At 43.0% G+C, this 18704-nt stretch overlaps 1 protein-coding gene across 4 annotated transcripts in view; it reads right to left on the reverse strand.

Moving 5' to 3' along the window:
- The window catches only part of JMJD1C (jumonji domain containing 1C), a 306728-nt gene that overhangs the window by 26894 nt on the left and 261130 nt on the right, over window positions 1-18704 (reverse strand). For 3 of the 4 annotated variants that reach the window (XM_073353432.2, XM_073353433.2, XM_073353434.1), the window contains exons 14-21: window positions 15734-15823; window positions 14085-14212; window positions 13642-13855; window positions 12926-13140; window positions 12223-12501; window positions 5754-5922; window positions 5201-5291; window positions 4969-5099 (exon numbers count right to left, since the gene is read on the reverse strand). In XM_073353432.2, the coding sequence (XP_073209533.1) occupies window positions 4969-5099; window positions 5201-5291; window positions 5754-5922; window positions 12223-12501; window positions 12926-13140; window positions 13642-13855; window positions 14085-14212; window positions 15734-15823 (1317 nt within the window). Of the gene's footprint in view, window positions 1-4968; window positions 5100-5200; window positions 5292-5753; window positions 5923-12222; window positions 12502-12925; window positions 13141-13254; window positions 13359-13641; window positions 13856-14084; window positions 14213-15733; window positions 15824-18704 lie in introns of those variants that run through there. The other variant, XR_013636074.1, reaches the window with a different exon arrangement.

Below are 18704 nucleotides of genomic sequence, written 5' to 3' on the forward strand. Positions count from 1 at the left end.
AAGCCCTCTACACTTGAGGTAGGTCCCATGTTGAAAATAGCAGCTTGACTGCAGGTCTAGCTAATTGGACTGCTCAAAGGAATCTTGTTATCTGGGAGGGAGCCAGAGGATCCTGTGAACATCCTGCTACTAAGAACAGACACTTGATGTGCAATGGTATTGGGCTGAAGACCTCTTTCTCCTTGGGGAAAACCCAAAATGGCTGGAATTCCTGGATTTCTGGGATTTGCACTGTGCTCTTGGCACCAGTTGTTGAATCTGGACCAGACTGAGGAGTATGCCTTTAGTGTTGATACTTTTCTAAATGAAAGCAATGTCTTAATGGCTCTGGAGGACAGACCAAGATCTTTTAGAGCTTCCTTTTTAATAGACAGGCTGTTAGTTGAGGCCGCTCCCAGTCCAGATGAAGAAGAGGACTTTATGAGAGAATGTCCAGTCTCCATATAAGTTGGAAAGGAGGCTCCAGTTTCAGCAATATCAGGTTTGAACCCCAAGGTCTCCTCTGCCAATGTGGTGTTATCAGTATTATCACTGCCTGTTCTTGTTTTATTTTCTGGACCACCCTCCCCAGTTGTGGAAAGGGTAGAAACACGTAGAATAGATTCAGCAGCCAACTGTGGGACAAGCGCCATGGATCTGGGGTCTGACTCCCTGGTGAAGTATTACGGGCTCTGAGTTCATATGATTCATCAATGGGTCAGTTGAATGGAGGCCAAACATCTGAACTCTGAGATCAGAAACCTCCTATTCAGACACCACTCTGAGTTGACAACCATGAGCCCACTGAGCTAGCCTGCCTTTTGGTTCACATCCCCTTTTATGTGGAATGCTCTGAAGGAAAGGAGAAATTGCTCCACCCACCTCATTATTTCTACTGCTTTCGTGTGTAGTGCCAGGTTCCTCAGTTCCCCTTGGTTTAAATATGCAACTGCAATTGTGCTGTCTGACTGAATCAGGACATGGTTCTCCTCTACAGTGGTCTGGAACTACTGCAGAATCAGCTTGACCGCTCTCAGCTCTAGACGGTTTATGCCATGAGCCGTTTCCTTGGGGCTCCAGAGGCCCTGAGCTGTTTGGGTTTGCAAACGTGTTACCAAACTCTCCAGGCTGGAGTTGGTTGGAAAGCAGAAGAGCATCCTTTGTGGACAATGTCCTGAGCTCACATCCATTGTAGGGAGTTGAGCCCCTATACTGGAATCCATTCATGATATTTCATGTGTTCCAAGGAATGGTCCCACACTTTTAAGATGAAGGCTTGAACGCACCTGATGCATGACTGTGGCCATGGAGTGATCCTATATACACACCACCAAAAGGCCTACCTGTTCAAGGCACAGTGCTATGGCATGTTTTCTGTGGCTCTGAAGCAGATAACATCTTGGATTTTCTGGAATCTTTCTAATGATGGGTAGAGCTTTCATAGTGAGGTGCCTATTTTCACCCCCCAGATGAGTAATTCTGGTGGATGGAATCAAACTTTTCTGGACATTGATAATGAAACTGAGCCAGCAGGAGCTACAACATCTGAACAAGGCTCTGTGAGCTGCTCACTCTGATGGAGCTCTGATCAGGATGTCATCCAGGTGGGCTCCCTGTGAGCTGAATCTGGCTATGATTGCCATCTTTGAAAAAACCCTGAGGGCTGAGAACAGACTGAACGGGAGTGCTGGGTACTGATTATGTTTCCTGACATAGGGAAACCTCAGAAGTCTGTGGTGGCACCTCCTAGATCAGGGGTGGACAAACTTTTTGGCCTGAGGGCCACATCTGGGTAGGGAAATTGTATGCAGTGCCATGAATATAGAGCTGGGACGGGGGGTTGGGGCACAGGAGGGAGTGCGGTGTGCAGGAAGGGGCTCGGGGCACAGGAAGGAGTGCGGTGTGCAGGAAGGGGCTCAGGTCAGGGAGTTGGGGTGCGGGGTGCAGGAAGGGTTTGGGCTCTGGCCTGGCACCGCTTACTTTGAGCGACGCTAGGGTGGCAGCGGCGTGCAGAGGGGCTGAGGCAGGCTCCTTGACTGCCCTGGCCTTGCACCGTTCCCAGAAGTGTCCAGCATGTCTGGCAATGGCTCCTGGGGATGGGGTTCTGCCATGCACCACCCTCGCCTCGCCCAAAGCTCCCATTGGCTGTGGTTCCCCGTTCCCAACCAATGGGGAGCTGCAGGGGGCAGTGCCTGCAGGCAGTGCACAGAGCCCTCTACTCCCCCCGCCCCGCACACACACACAGAGGCAGCAGGGACATGGTGCCGGCCACTTCTGGGAGCGGTGTGGGGCCAGGGCAAGCAGGGAGCCTGCCTTAGCCACGCTGCGCCATGGGGCTGGTAATCCTGCAAGCCGGACTGAAAGCCCTGACAGGCCGGATCCGGCCCATGGGCTGTAGTTTGCCCTCCCCTGTCCTAGATCCACTGAAGTCAGGAAGTCTCCCCGCACCAGGGACGACACAATAGAGGCCAGAGTCTCCATCCAAAATCTTGTTCTCTTCATTCACTTGCTGAGCCTTTTGAGGTCCAAAACGGCTTGGATACCCCCTGTGCGTTTCTGCAAAATGAAACAGATTGCATACAACCCTGAGAGGGAACACACTCTAGCATTCCCATATCTGAAAGATGAGATACTTCGTTCTGAATCATATTGTGCTTTAAGGGATTGCTGGAAATGGGAAACTGGATGAAGAATGGATGGGGTGGAGCCTGTAGCTTGAGGAAATATCCCTCGCTTACTATACCCCTGACTCACTTGTCTGTGGCCAATGTAAACCATTCCTCCAGGAAATGGGAAATTTTGTCCCCTAGTCTCAGTTCTGGGCAGAGTCTACATGCAATCTTTGTCAAAGTGGGTTTGCAAGGAGGCTGAGATCACTCTGGATTTCCCCTCAAACTCGGTTCTACTGTTTTCCTTTGGGGAATCTGTTGTCCCTTTGTTGGTAACTCTATGATGACAAACTAAAGGAGCACCTCTGAAAGGAGCACCTCTGTCTGAAGGCCAGTCTATATTCTTTTCTGAGGGCACTTACCAATGAAAGAAAGTTAATGTTTGGATTTTGCAGCACTGTTAACCACCATCTTATCCAGCTTTTTTCCAAAAAAGAGAGAGCCTGTGAACTTGGCCGAGCACAGGACCTGCTTAGAATGGGTAGTCACTTTCCAGGGTTGGAGCCATAAGTAGCATCTGGCTACAGATCTGGAAATCCTGGTTTGGACTGAGGACTTCATTACAGCCATTGAAGCATCAGCTACAAATGCTGTTTCTAGGAAGCCCTTCTTTAAAATGGAACCAATGTCAGGGTGATCTCTGTCATTAAGGGCTCTGAGATCTTCCATCCAGGAGAGACACGCTTTTGCAAGGCAGGTAGCTATTAGGGATGCCCTGAGGGTGGCAGAGGCAGCCTTTTAGAGAGTGGCCTTCATCTTTCTACCCGGGGGCTTCTTCAGGCATATTTCCCCTTCTGAGGAAATAACCACCCTGCTCTGCCCTTGCTAGGAATGCTACAGCTGTGTCAGGTTGAATTTGAATCATGGAGACAACCTTACTGCACAGCCTGGAATTCCTCTTTTTCCAGACCTGTTTGGTTTCAGCCCTTGACAGCTCGTTTTCGGAAGAGGAGGAGGGGCAAGAGGTCAGAAGATTTGTACTTTCTGGATTTTCTCTGGTTTTTTCAGCTCTTTTTGGGCACGTTGGGAGTGTAGAAGCTCTGCTGTGGCTTTGGTGAAGCCTTTTGTGCCTAAAGCCGTCTCGATGGATCTCTCTCTCTGAAATCTCCCCTGCTGGGTTCCATTCTGGGGTGGGGGGACACATTTTCAGAGTCCTCAGTCAAACTGGGAGAGAGGGAGACTGATTAGCAGCCCTGCTTCTTTTCCCAGGGCACTCAGGACCCACTTTAAGACTTGTAGGGGTCTTGGGGGAGGGAACTTGTTGACCTCAAAGCCTCCATTCTTTGTTCTCCAGGGTCCCCTAGGTCTTACCCCGTAAGTTAACTGGCTGGAGTCCTCTTTACCTTTGGAGCCTCTCCCTGTTCTGCACTGGAGTTCCTGGTCCATTTTTCCCATGATAGAGTCACAGATGCTTTGGTGGGAAAGAGTCCCTAGATGCCTGTCCAACTCATAGCTCCAGGATGTAATGGAATGAGTGTCAGGTGTCTAGGCACAACTCACAATCTACTGAGCCGGGGGAAGGCTGCCTCATACATAGAGCACAGTTTAGATTTGATCCAGTGCTTTCTTGGCTGCTCTGCCATGCCTATATGGGGCAGAGGAGCCGGCAGGAAGATGCTGCAGTGGAGCTCAGGGTGATTTAAACCACTGTAGTGTTAACTAACCCAGGGAGGAGGAGATATCTGAAAAAGAGAAATCTGCTCACCACTTCCGGAAAAACTGGGTAAAAAATTGAAGAACTAGACAAATGAGGGTGGGAACAATTGACCTGTCAATTGCCTGCTGCTTAGGAGACAGAGAATCTGGCAGAGGGAGCATGGCCAGAGCGCCAAAACATTGATTTGCCTCCCTGAGGTGCAGAGTGGAGAGGAGCAGCCCAGATACCTAGAACTGTGGGAGACACTGGAGTGCAGAAAGACTGAGGGAAGCAAAGTCTATTTGAAACAGGTTTTTTGAGTCTTCAACATAAAATAAATATAGAGGCAGAAAAATTAAATGACTTGGGAGTTTATTAATAAGTGAAACTGATAGAAGCAATATTACTCTGTAGAGAATATCCACAACTGTATTAGAGAGGATAATAAAATACAATGTATAAGGAATACCCTCATGCTTCAGGGCATAAACCAATCATTAACAGAGAGATTAGAAGTGATTTCCTTTACGGTCTATCCATAATTCCTCACTAAATGACAACTGCACCTTGCTCTAAACCATCACATGCTAGCCATGGTCAGAGACAGGATACTGGATTAAAGGGAACACAGGCATGGAAGAGTATGGAAATTCCTGTATTCCTATGATATTAATAGTCACTTACCGTACGCACTGCATAATCTGGGTCCCAAATCTGGACGTACAAAAAACCCTGGTAAATGGGAAGCCAAGTTCAATTTTCCTTCTGGGTTACAATATTCTGGCAGTGGTAAACTTTTTAATAAGTCTTCATACCTAGAGAACAAAAGAACGAAGAATGTAATTGGATGCATATTATTTCTGACACACAAATAAAATCATCATAATGAATTTATGAATTTTAAATAAAGAAATACCTTGCAGGCATCATAGCCTTGAAGTCTTCACCAGAGGGCCAGTCTTTCAGTTTTAATATAACTGTTTCCCCACCTTTTATTTTTTGCCGTTCTGTAAACAATATACAAATTATTCAAAACTACACACATTTTAGGCTTTTTCTTTATACTGAACCGGTCGATACAACTGAACTTTCACTGCTCCATTCTGATCTCAGATATACACTGTATATTGTACCATATCTTTGAAAATTAATGCATGTGCTAAGCAACTAATTTTACAAGCTCCAAGATAAGACACATTTAAATAGCTGAGCTCAAAATTGGACATTTAATTTACTTTAAAATTCATAGAGTGATACAGAAAATATTATGGCATATACTGTATCTATGCCATCCTGCAAACGTACAAAATGCAAAGCCTCTGTACTCTCTAAACAGATTGGCTAAAATTTTTGTTTGAATTAAACATCTTCAAAACCTCAAAATCCATGGTTAAAGAGTATCCTTTGTTTGCCGCATATGTGGCTACAGTATTTATGATTATTGGAATAATATACTTGAAATAACATACTTGCAACTTCTTCAAAACCATCCCAGAATTCCTTGACATTGGTGTTTGAAATAATGCTGTCTTTGCAGTTTAGCAGATCAGCTTTGTGGTCTCCAAAATCTAGGCTAATTGACTCTGCCTTCCACAAGTTGATGTTCATCTTCTTGTGCACTCCAGACACTAACACAGGCTTAAAAATAAATAAAGAAATGGTAAAAGTCTAATACAAACTGCATTTCAAGATGGTGCTTTTTCAATTAAGCCAAAGCAAATAAATACATTCTAGTCTTGGGGTGAAGTCTTGGCCCCCTGAAGTCAATGGCAAAACTGCCATTGACTTCAATATGATCAGGATTTCATTGAGAATTTTTCTGTTGCCTAATCTTCAACACAATTTAGGAGAATCCTTCTTATTTGTTAATAGTAATTACAGAATTTGAATCAAATATCTACATTGACACTGAGAAAACTATTTGTGATGTGCCTTACAAACTTCTGAGCACAGTAATAAAATCTATTAAAAATATACCTTTCAATATGGGGAAAGGGCCAATATATGCTACATACCGATCCTACTAATTCACTCTCCAAAAGTTCAGATATCTGAGCAGTCAGATATTAAACAGTGAAATAGAACAAGCACAAGACTAAATTCATGTTCTGTAATAAAAGGTTCAATTATTTAAAATATATAAAACTTGTTGGGTACAGCGTCACACTTTCAGTTATCCTCAGCGCACATCACAATTCTTCTTCTCAAAGTGTCTGCGTTGTAACCGTTGTTAGAGAACGTTTTTTTCTAGTATCAGTGTAGATATTTGATTCAAAAACTGTAATTACTAATGAACTGAGAAAAAAACAGTTACCTACCTTTTCGTAACTGTTGTTCTTCAAGATGCATTGCTCACGTCCATTCCATTTTAGGAGTGCGTGTGCCCACGTGCACAGTTGTCAGAGATTTCTGCTTTAGTGTAGGGCCGCCTGTGCCGTCCTCTGGAGCCATGCTCCCACGCAGCGGTACATCAGGCGCTGCCTGCCCTGGCCCTCTCTGTTCCTTCTTGCCGACAACTCCGACAGGGGTAGAAGGGTGGGAAATGGAATGGACATGAGCAACACATGTTGAAGAACAACAGTTATGAAAAGGTAGGAAACCGTTTTTCTTCTTCAAGTGCTTGCTCATGTTAATTCCATTTTAGGTAACTTACAAGCAGTATGCACAGAGGTGGGCCTGGAGTTCACAGCTTAGTGGCTTGCAGTACTGCCCTACTGAAGCCAGCACCATCCTGGGCCTGCTGGGTCAGTACATAGTGGGATATAAAGGTATGGACAGACGACCAAGGGACCACTCTACAGATGTCCTGAATAGGCACATGGGCCAGAAAGGCTGCTGAAGAGTCTTGTGCCCTGGTAGAGTGGGCGGTGACGATTGCCGGGGGTGGCACCTTAGCTTTGTCATAGCAGAAGTGAATGCAGGCAGTGATCCAAAGAGGAAATTCCTTGAGTGGATATAGGGCAACCTTTCATCTTGTCGACCACAGCAACAAAAAAGTGCGTCGACTTACAGAATGCCCTTCTACATTGACAGGATGAAGCCAGAGTCCTCCTGATGTGTAGGGCATGTAGCCTACGCTCCTCCTCTGACTTACTGGTCTTCTTTCCGAAGCCGCATAAGTAAATGTCCTGGCTTGAATGAAACTGAGAGACTACCTAGGGAAGAAAAGCCGAGTGTGGCCTTAGCTGGACCTTGTCCTTGTAGAAGACCGTGTACGGTGGCTCTGAGGTGAGCGCCCGAATCTTGGATACTCGGTGGGCTGACGTCACTGTGACCAGGAATGCTACCTTACAAGACAGGAGAAGGCGAGAGCAGGAAGCCAGAGGCTCGAAGGGAGGACCCGTGAGCTGCCACAGCACCAGATTCAAATCCCACTGTGGGACAGGGTCCCTGACTTGCAGGTGGAGGCACTCTAGGCCCTTAAGGAATCTGGCTGTGATATCCTGAGCAAAAACTGATCTGCCCTTGAACAGCAGGTGGAAGGCGGAGATGGCCACTAGGTGGACCTTGACTGATGAGAGGGACAGGCCTTGGAGCTTGAGATGCAGGAGGCAGTCAAGAATAAGTTGCAGGCAGCCTGCTAGGGAAGAACACCTTTGTCTGCAATCCAGCAAGTGAACAATTTCTACTTGACCAGGTAGGTCACTCTGGTGGAGGGCTTCTTACTTCTCAACAGGATGCGCTGAACCCTATGCAGCAGCCAGGCCGTCAGATGTAACGCAGCCAGGTTGGGGAGCAAAAGACTGCCATGGTTCTGGGACAACGGGTCCAACCTGAGTGGTAGCTGGAATGGGGTTGCCACTGAAAGGTCCAGCAGACTGCTTAACCAGTGTTGGCGCGGCCATGCCGGTGCTATGAGGATGACCCTGATGACCCTCATCCTGTCCTGTTTGATCCTTGTGAAGACCTTGGCCAGCAACGGCACTGGAGGGAAGGTGTCCATCAAAGCCCCCGACCACAGAAGCAGAAAGGCATCCGACAAGCATTCTCCGTCCATACCCCCAATCGAGCAGAAGACGTGGCATTTCCTGTTCTGCCTAGACGCGAACAGGTCCACCCACGGGAGTTCCGCACCTGCGGAAGTTGGAACTGACCAACTCCGGATGAAGGGACCATTTATGGTGAGACAAGAATGTCCTGCTGAGGTGATCTGCCAAAGTGTTCTTGGTCCCTGGAAGGTGAGCGGCCACAAGATGGATGTTGTGCTGCAGACAGACGTTCCAGAGCCAGAGGGCTTCCTGACAGAGGGCAGGCGACCTGGCTCTGCCTACCTGTTGATATTCAAGACCGTAGCCGTATTGTCCGTCAGGACCTGCACCACCCTATCTTGAATCTGAGGTAGAAAGGCTTGGCAGGCTAGTCGAACTGCCATGAGTTCCCTGACATTGGGGACGTAGACCGACGCTAGCCCTGCCTGAAGGGGTTTGAGGCAAAGATGTGTGCTGGACCACATAAGTACATGCTGCCATGTGGCCCAACAGTCTCAGGCACATGTGAGCAGTGGTGAGCGGGTGGGTCCGCAGGCCCGCAATGAGGTCTGCCATGGCCTGGAACCGAGTCTCAGGGAGGAAGGTCCTGGCCCGAGTGGAGTCAAGGACCGCTCCAATGAATTCTATTCATTGTACCGGGGTTAAGGTTGACTTTTTCTCATTTGTTATCAACACCAGATTGCAACAGGTGGAACATACCAGATCGCGATGCCTCCGCACCTGATCTGGGGACCGGCCGCTTATCAGTCATCAAGGTAGGGGTAATATTTGGACTCCTCGACATCTCAGGTAAGCGGCCACTGGCGCTATACACTTTGTGAACACTCTTGGGGTCGACAAGAGACCAAAGGGCATTGCCATGAACTGGAAATGGCACTGGCCCAACGTGAAGAGGAAGAAGTGTCAGTGGCCCAGGAAGATGGACATATGGAAGTATGCATCCTTTAAATCAAGGGTGACGTACCAATCTCCTGGATCCAGGGAGGGAATGATGGAGGCTAGAGAGACCATGCAAAACTTCAACTTCTTGAAGGACTTGTTGAGGCGACGCAGGTCTAGGATGGGTCTGAGGCCCCTCTTTGCCTTCGGAATTAGGAAGTAACGGGAGTAAAATCCTCTGCCTTCCATGTTCCGAGAAACCTTTTCCACTGGCTCAAGGTGCAGGACATTTTCAGCCTCCTGAACGAGGAGTTGCTCAGGAATCAGCCTGCAGCCTGACGAAACTGTATCAAGCACCCAGTGGTCCGAAGTGACATGGGACCAGGGCAACCGGAAAGGACAGAGGCAGTTGAGGAAAGGGAGGGTTGGATCCAGTACTGTCCCTTAGTGCATCCTCAAAATGACTGCTTCTGGCCTCCCTGACTTCTGGGAGGGTCAGGTTGGGCAGCCAGGTGGGAAGAGGACGGGTAGTGTCTCTTACGCCCCTTATCCTTGTCCTTCCTCATGCAGGAGCCAAACCTGAGAGCCCCACAGGACCTACACTGCGACTGAGGAGGCAGCGGCAGAGGTCAGAACGGCTTCCTGACTGGCTGAGGGGCGTGCAAGCCCAGGGAGTGGAAGGTGGCTTGGGAGTCCTTGAGTCCATGGAGCCTACAGTCAGTCAGCTCAGAGAAGAGCCCCAAACTTTCAAATGTGAGGTCCTGGATCGTGGTCTGCATCTCCTGGGACAGCTCAGAAGCCTGCAATCAGGAGTTGCGTCTCATGGCCACCGCCGATGTGACCACCCTGGCAGCTGAATACATTCACATCCCATCTGGAGGACTCCCCGGACCATCGCCATGCCTTCACTCACCAACTCAGCGAACTCTTGGGCACGGTCCTGTGGGAGAGCCTCTTCCACCTTATTAAGAAAGTCCCATAGATTAAAGCTATAACCTCCCAGCAGGGCCTGGTGGTTAGAGACCCTAAAGTGTAAGCTGGCCATCCGATAAACTTTCCTGACAAACAGGTCTGCTTCTTCTGCCACTTCCTTGGCACCAGCGAGGGGGAATGCTGCTGGGCCGAGTCTGGTGCTGGCAGCGCACTGTGCACCAAAGCTGATGTACTGGGCATGGGATCTGGTGGAGGATTCCAACGCGGGGTGAAGAGCAGCCTCCATTAGGAGGGACTCAAGTGGATATCCTGCTCCTTTTGGGTGCGAGGGCGAAAGTTCTTGCAAATACAATATGCCCTTTCTGTGGCTTTCTCCAAGACACTTGAGACAACTGTCATGGGGATCACTTATCGGCATCGGCCTGCTGCATGACTTGAAGCTGGGAGAGCGGGGCATGCTCTGCTTGGGGCAAAGTCCCAACCAGGACTCTACTAACTTAACATTATGACTAACCACTATGAACTATATACAACAACGAACAGAATGAAGTCTATGAGGAAAAACCGCTACTGCTCTTGCGATGCAAGACAAGGCACTCCAACCAACCATCACGGGTGGTAAGAAGGAACTGAGAGGGTGCAGGGCTGGCGGCGCCTGATATAACACCGCATGGGAGTGCCACTGCAGAGGGTGCTACAGCCAGCCCGACAGATACCGCTAAGGCAGAAATCTCCAACAACTATGCACGTGGGCGTGTGCACACTTAAAATGGAACTGACATGAGCAAGCACTCAAAGAACACCACACAATACTGATGAGCTCAAGTCATTCTAAAGTTTTTTGCTTACATATTTAGTGCTTCTTAGCATATGTATTTACATTTTCTGCTTATACAACCCCAGAAGCTAGTAAATGTGGCAGACCAGTGAGACAAACTTCAGTTTTGACTGATGCAACAAAACCAACAAAAGGAACACAATACTTAAATTTGTTAAATAACCTATCAAATAAATTTGGCTGGTCTCTAGTGATAAGAAATTTTCCCCAGTGCATGGGGAGTGTTATCACTCAGTTCTTTTAGATTTTGAGTTTTCAGTATTTCAATATTTGAGTTTTCAAAATTTAAGTTTCCATTTCAATAAAAATTGCATTTCCAACCCTTACTGTTGTGAAAAACCATTTCAAACATGAACACATGTAGTTCTGTCCAAAGTCGTAACTGTGCTTTTCTTTCCTTTAAACCATCTCACTTTCTAATCTCAATCCATCCAGATTATTTTCATTCCCCCATCCCAGTTTCTTCTGTAACTGCAAATGCCTGTTAGTAACATATTCAGTTAGGGTGGCTAATTTAATTCCATCTTCTATTATTATTATAATTATGAAGAGTAGCTTGTTTAATATGCTGTTTCTCTCCCACAGCACCACCTGCCAAGTAAAATCTGATTTTTCTTCCTATTATCTAATTTTAGGAAAAACTTAATAAATTAAAACTGTAACTTTGGACTACTTTTAACCCATATTTCTCTACACTGGTGTAAATAAGAAGAAGTCTAGAATTTCTCCAGTTACCTAACATCATTTGAACAATCTGCATCACTGGATCCAAATAATCTATGAATATACTTTCTAATCTTTGTGGAAAAAAACCTCAAGTAATTATGTTTTTATTTTAAACTCTACTTTCAGTACACATATATTCTGTATTTGCCAAGGGTGAACAAAAGATGTGCATTCAGACTTCTTTCAGTTGTCTTTATATCTTTAGCTGTTAAATTTATTTCCAATTCCCTACTTTTAAAAAAAAAAAAAAAATTTACCTGGCGTGGCACCTGCGGAGTTGAGGTTAAATTCTAAAGGTCATACTATTGAATTAGTGGGAGTTTGTGTTGGTGATGGAGGGAGAAACTACTGCTGATGGTGAAATAATATGATGATGATGAAAATACCTGTTCACTTTACTGACTAGTTAGGTTTTACTCCTGTTAGCCCTGCTAACCTAATACAGCTGAAAGTTTGAATTACCATCATTTTACTTGTAAACTGAGCAGAATGGATCTGAAAGTCTCAGACACACAAACATGGAACCTATACCTAGAGTCACTTTTCATAATAGAACTGCACTTCGATATGTACCTTTCCTTGTTTCCAGCACTCTTTAAAGAGCTTCCAGTTGCTGCTGTTTTTATGATCTTTGAGCCACAAAATATGCTTATCACAGATCCAGGAATGTGGAATACCGCTGTAGAATTTACTGCAATCATCCAGAATAGATTTTTGACCATCTTTTGGCCCATCCTTCAGTTCAGATTTTACATTTATCTTTGGTGGTCTATTTGGTGGAATCTTGTTTTCTACAACTGAAGCAATTATGTCATCAAGAATGTTTGGCATAGTCCTTCCACCTTTGCCACCCTTGTAGAAAAACAAAAATAGTTTACTAGGAAATTTTAGATTTACCTTCTTCAACAGAATGTCAGAAATATTAAATATAAATAAAAACTATATACTAATATATTGCACCCACAGAAAAGTTTACTGAAATAATCATCTGGAATCAGGGAACTGCAGTTAAAATGACAATGAATATATTCAACTCTCTTTAAATTACTAAGTCAATGTTTAATCTAAATCAATGTCCAAATTATTTACAATATGTATCAATCATCACTAAACATGCAAGTTACCTTTCTTTCAGGGAAGCTTTAGTGATGTTTACTTACATATTTAATTATAAATTAACATTCAAAGCTAGTGTCATTAGGCTGTTCTAATTAAAATGTACCAAAGCAAGTTGTGTGAATTTTCAAAACCCCATGCATTATGGAAATACACTCACTGTTGTGCCTGTAGAGTAAACTGGAGCAAAAGCAATGCCAGCATCTGTAGAGCCCAGACGCAGTTTGCCAGCTGTTGTAGTCAGTAGGTCTCGTAAGGTTGAGCCCTGTTCGTTGTTCTGGGACACAGGAGGAGATGTTTTACAATTTAGAGACTCTGAACTCTCTTGGTCTCTCTCTTCTTTAGTATGTTTTCCAGGAAGACATTCTTTATTTTCTAAAATAAAAAATACTTTTGATACATGATTGTGTCATGATGCAGAAATTCGAACACTGGCATCCTGCATTTTATAGTGGTGGTAATATACTGTAGCACTAGTGCTTTATTCACCTGAAAACACACCAGAGGATGAATTAGATCCTTCAAAATGCAGTCAAACAGTGTACCATGAAAAGGCCTTCCTCAACATCTCAGACATGTAGCTGAGTGTGCACCTGTCACAAATGAGAGATGCTGTAGCTGAGAGAGGCTGGGAAACACTAACACATTACATATGCATTCCACTAGTGGCTTCTCTGTTATATTCAACAAATAATTGGTAACTAGTTTTGATGCCCCTAGAAGGCAGCACTGAGTTTTTAAGATTAGGAAATATGACATTTTAATTATTTATGACACAAATGAAACCCAATGTGGAATTTTTTTTATAGTGAGTTCAGCACAAATTCCTGGAGCACCCAAAACCACGCACTTAACTTTAGTATGTCTAATATTTACCTTTCTTTTCCTCTCTGGCTTTTTGCTCTGCTAGATCAGCTAACCAATGCAGTGGAGACTGGGATTCTGGTGGAGTTAACTTGCTGTCTGCACTTACATCACTCCCTGGACTTGTATTGCCATTTGTCTCAGACTTTTGAGGGGTATTCGGCTGCTGAGACTCAGGCATGCACAGAGAAATTTTATTACTGTGATTAAGGACATTCTGTAAAACCTATAGAGGAGAACAATTTTATTTTTAAATATAGTATTTTGTTTTAATATGAGCAAAACAGTAGCAACGATGGTAATTTGCTAATATATTAATTACACAGAACAGAATTATATAAAATTCATGAAAAAGTTGATTTATTGATATTATTCAAATATTTTTTTAAAAAAAATCAACAAATATCAACATGTCTAAACACTAAACTCCGAACTTAAAAATACTATAGACTCACCTGAGAGACACCATTCATTGCAGGGAACTTCCCAGTTTGTATGCTCTGTTTGCTGGTACACTGACAATAGGATTTAATCTCAAATTTCTCTCTAAGACTATGCATGGCATCTAGAAGATCTGTCAGAACTATAAGTTAAAGTAGGAATAAAGAAAACCATTAACAGTTCTTTCATGAACAACGTAAATTTTGTGATCCTCTTTACAAAAGTGTGATGGTATTATAAAACTATTTATATTCCATACTAAAAGCTCAAAAGATTCTTAAGCACTCACAAACAAAGAAACAACAAAGTGAAGATTGTCCTGTTAGTCTTAACTCTGTCTCCTGTACAAGCTTTAAGATATATCTTTAATTATATAATCACATACTATTTTTCTGCAAGATTCCCACTTGGTTCTGTGCAGAGACATGTCTTCACAAAGAAATGTGATGCTCACCCCTTCCTGGATGCTATAATCAACTCTTATCAACATCCCAAACTGGCATCTCTGCTGCAGGAGAACCTGTTCGAGACCCACATGGAGGCCCCAGCCCCCAGCAAGGTCTTCTACCAGCTGATTATCACCCAGAAAGAGGTGGGTGAACGAGGGAGGGTTAATAGTAAGACTACTTATCAGTTAACTATATAACCATTAATATTTTACATCCCTATTTAAAACACTACATTATAATGCATATGCATAAGGGGACAGAACTGAGAATATGTAGGCAGTCGTAATGTTGGCATTTTCTGAGATGAGTGCTTCACCTGGCAACTTAAATATTTTGAACCAAATTTTGGTATGGCATGTGTGTGTTTGAGAGTTAGATATCTATATCTGTGAAGTATGCTTGGATGCCCTAACTTCCCCCTGAAATAATACCAAGCAACAACCATAAAATTATATTTATTATGTGTTTGTTGTCCCATTTAGAATGATTTTACTTGAACTGTTTAAAGACACATTTGATTTTTAATTTTTTCCCCTTATGGTATCACTGAAGGGCAGAGTTAAGGTTCTTCAGGTGCCCCAACTGTATTAGGAATTCCATTAGGTATTTATTTTAATCGAAAGTCTGAATTTTTGGGGTTTACGATGCTTGTTTGGGGGATAATTGAAACATTCTTTTAGTTCTTTTTACCCTAAATTATACATTCATACTTTCAACCTAAACTGCACCACAATAGTTACACTATCTGAGAATTTTCTACTTTTAAAAAAGTTTATTAATAATTTCACTCATGAACAACAAATAAGAATCCCAAAAAGAATGTTACCATGTAATGTTTCTATTATTGGAAAGCATATAATATCAACATGATTTTTTTTTAAATTTTAACTTTTATGGTCAGATTTACTAGTACATGCTGACTGCTTTAGACAACTCTGGAGCAGTGTAAACCCGGCAATGTGTAAACCCTACTTTCCCCCCATCCCCGACCCCCTGTCCCCTATATTTCCCTGCATACACATCCACCAATTCTCACCTCCATGTTTCTCTGCACCTCTCCTACTCTGTCCTCCCCATTTATTTGGTGAGGATATATTGTGCTACAGGTAGCTTTGAAAAGTAATTTCAGAAATTACTAGAACTTCTATTTAAAATTAATGCAGTCTTTCCACACAGAAAGAAATTATGAATAAATTGTTTTTATGTGATCGTACCAGAGCCTGGAATAATCTGAGTTGGCATCAAATGCTTGTGATCATGAGGCTGTCCTTTCACACATTTCATCCAAGCATATAATTCTTTATCTGTAAAACAACAACATTCCCAGTTATTTTATTTCACTTGTGGCTTTATTACTTAAATCATATCATTCACAGATATTCCCAATCCATTGTTTAGAAGCCTCCACATCTACACTCCTCTGCGGTTCTATACTGGTATTTTGTATGACAAACATTTTGTTTGCAACAGTTTGACAGAAAAGACAATCAGAATGGAGTTTTAATAAAAATAGAAGCAAAGACAGTAGCATCCACAACACAGATCCTTGTCCAAGTTTCAAAGCTTATTCATTTTATTATATTTAAATCTGTTATTTTTGCCTGAGTAAAAATCCATCATACAGTTGCCATTTAGGCAGTTAAAGTTATCTCACTGAACAATTCTAACATAGTCTAGAGGGATGAGTAGAGAAGAGCTTGTATTGTCAATACGTCTACTGTTAACAGTAGCACATACAGGCCCTACTGATGGGGGCCCCTTTTAGCTAGGCACTGTACAAACACATATTAAGTCAAAGACAAAGGGTGAAAGAAGAAAAAAAAAGCCAAGTCAGGGAAGTGACTTGACACTGATCTGCTGTGTTATCTTGGGCTGAGATGGGAACGGAACCCAGTCCGGTCTTCCATCTACTGTACCATGCTACCTATCTTTAATGGATGCAATCTTTAAATCTATTTTAAATTTTGCTCAGCTGTAGCAATGTATGTTGTATGCCCCAAATAGGCAGGCTAAGAGACATGTTCAGCACATTTAAAGCGTATTTTCCTTACATTATAAAATTTATAATGCACCAAATACCTCTCTTTTCCTGGATCTTAAAAATATTAAGCATATACCCTTACAAGTGAAAGAATTTTGTAAGTCACTTTATAGTACAACTTTAAAGTATACAATTTTAAAACAATCATGTAGATATCATATACCAAGAACAAAATATGACTATCATATAACATATAACCCAAAACATTTACTCAAATTTTATCATTAGCATATTACATGTAAATTTTATAACTAACCTTTCAAAGAATGCATAAAAACTAGAATTAGGGAAAGCCTTCCCCTAGTGATATCTAGCAAAATTTGTATATCAGTTCTAGCCTGCACCCCAATCCCCCAATGAGCTCTGTGTGGGTGGACAGGTACACAGAGCCCCAATGAAGTCAACAGAGCATCCCATGGGGCTAGGGGGCTGTGCTGAGCTAATTACAGAACTGGAGGTTATTCCTGGTCATAGTACAATACTCAAGTATTATGCCTAAAGTGCCTGACAGCAAACCTAAAAATAGAACTAAATCATCTCTTATTTTATATAGCTCTATGTGTAAAGAAAGCTTCATAATTGTGTATTTTCATAGTCTTTAATTTTGCACACGTTTAATAGATATTGTACAACAGAACAATTACTCATAAGTTGTAGAACTAGTAAATGTTCAAACAGTGTTCTCAAAAAATAAAATGCTGACAGACATAGCACATTTTGGACAATTCTAAAAATAAAATTTATGTTTGGTTATGCAGGCTGTAGACCATGCTTTGCTCCCAGAGCCAGGAATACAACCCAGGAACCTGGATACCTAACATTCCAGTGTCATCTCCCAAATAGTTGCATAATCCCCTGGCAAACAGCGCGTCATATCTCTCTTTACAAGATCGTCCACATAAAAGACAACTGCCTGTTTCAATCACAAATTACTCCTATAACTAAATCAGAAGAGGTCTGAGCTGCGGAACTGACTGTTGTGGGTTCAAACCCTGTATATACACATACATACACACAGACAGAGCCCCATTTAAATTAGTGTGGAATAACTGCAATCGTTGAAATGATTTTTATAGCAAAACATTGTACAGTACTTAGAAGTGAATTTGGATGTTGTGTTAATATTTGATTTATTGTTGTATTTTTAGTGTTTGTATTTTGATTAATGGGAGGTCAAGAACTGCATGGGCCATGGAAACTGAACTACCAGTTACATTTAGAGGAAGTCTCCCCTTCATAACCAGACTTAGGAATGTTGTGAGGGTCGTGCTGTGGATAAAACAGGACTTCTCACTAGGGCTGTCCAGCCAACTGGTTAAATGCAAGTCATTTGCAAAAATGCAACTAAGCTAATTAAATATTTTTCATGCAATGTCATAATACTTGGCAACTGTGCTTGATGGTGCCAGGAAAGACCTAAGAAATGGCGATGGGATGGACTTTTGTCTGTGCTGTGAAATGGAAAAAACCCCACTGACTTAAATAGAACATTTAAATCTCTGACATTTGTGGCAAGGCTGCCCAAAACCAACATACGTTCTCCATTACATTCAACAACTGTAAAAACAAGCAGTGGTTCCAGGAAAAATAACGTAATATGAAGTGGTATCATTTGGACAAAAACATGTATTGCTGAAAGTCCTTGATGGTGCCAGAGCACAGGTACAATACATAACCAGCACACCATGTATCACCAGAAATTGAACTATAGAGAGAAGCCAGCATACTTCTATTTTAGCATATATTGAAGGACGATATGATAACCAGAGAGAAAAATTTCCCAATGCTATCAAGACTGAAAAGAAGCCTGCTTCTGTCTATTGCTTTTTAAACTTTGACTTTTTCTAGACTTTCCCTGGATGTTTAAAATGTGTACTTTAAAGACTGTTTTAATATGATTTACCCAACTTCCATGATGTTTCTAACAATTCGCAAAGGCCTAAGCCAAGTCAGACAATATGCACATACACAGAGGCCTGGACAGCTAAGAAGAGCCTGTGAGAAGAATCAGCATAATAAATGCTTTTGGAGTTCAAAGACACCTACAGTAATTCATTACGAAGAGGAGCAATGCCCCCTGACTCTCCTTGATGGTTTTTTTTTTTTGGTGGGGGAAAGGGGGGCGTTTATCAGTAGACACATGG

Source organism: Lepidochelys kempii, chromosome 7, assembly GCF_965140285.1.
Source record: "Lepidochelys kempii isolate rLepKem1 chromosome 7, rLepKem1.hap1, whole genome shotgun sequence".
In the NCBI taxonomy this organism is placed as follows: Eukaryota; Metazoa; Chordata; order Testudines; family Cheloniidae; genus Lepidochelys; species Lepidochelys kempii.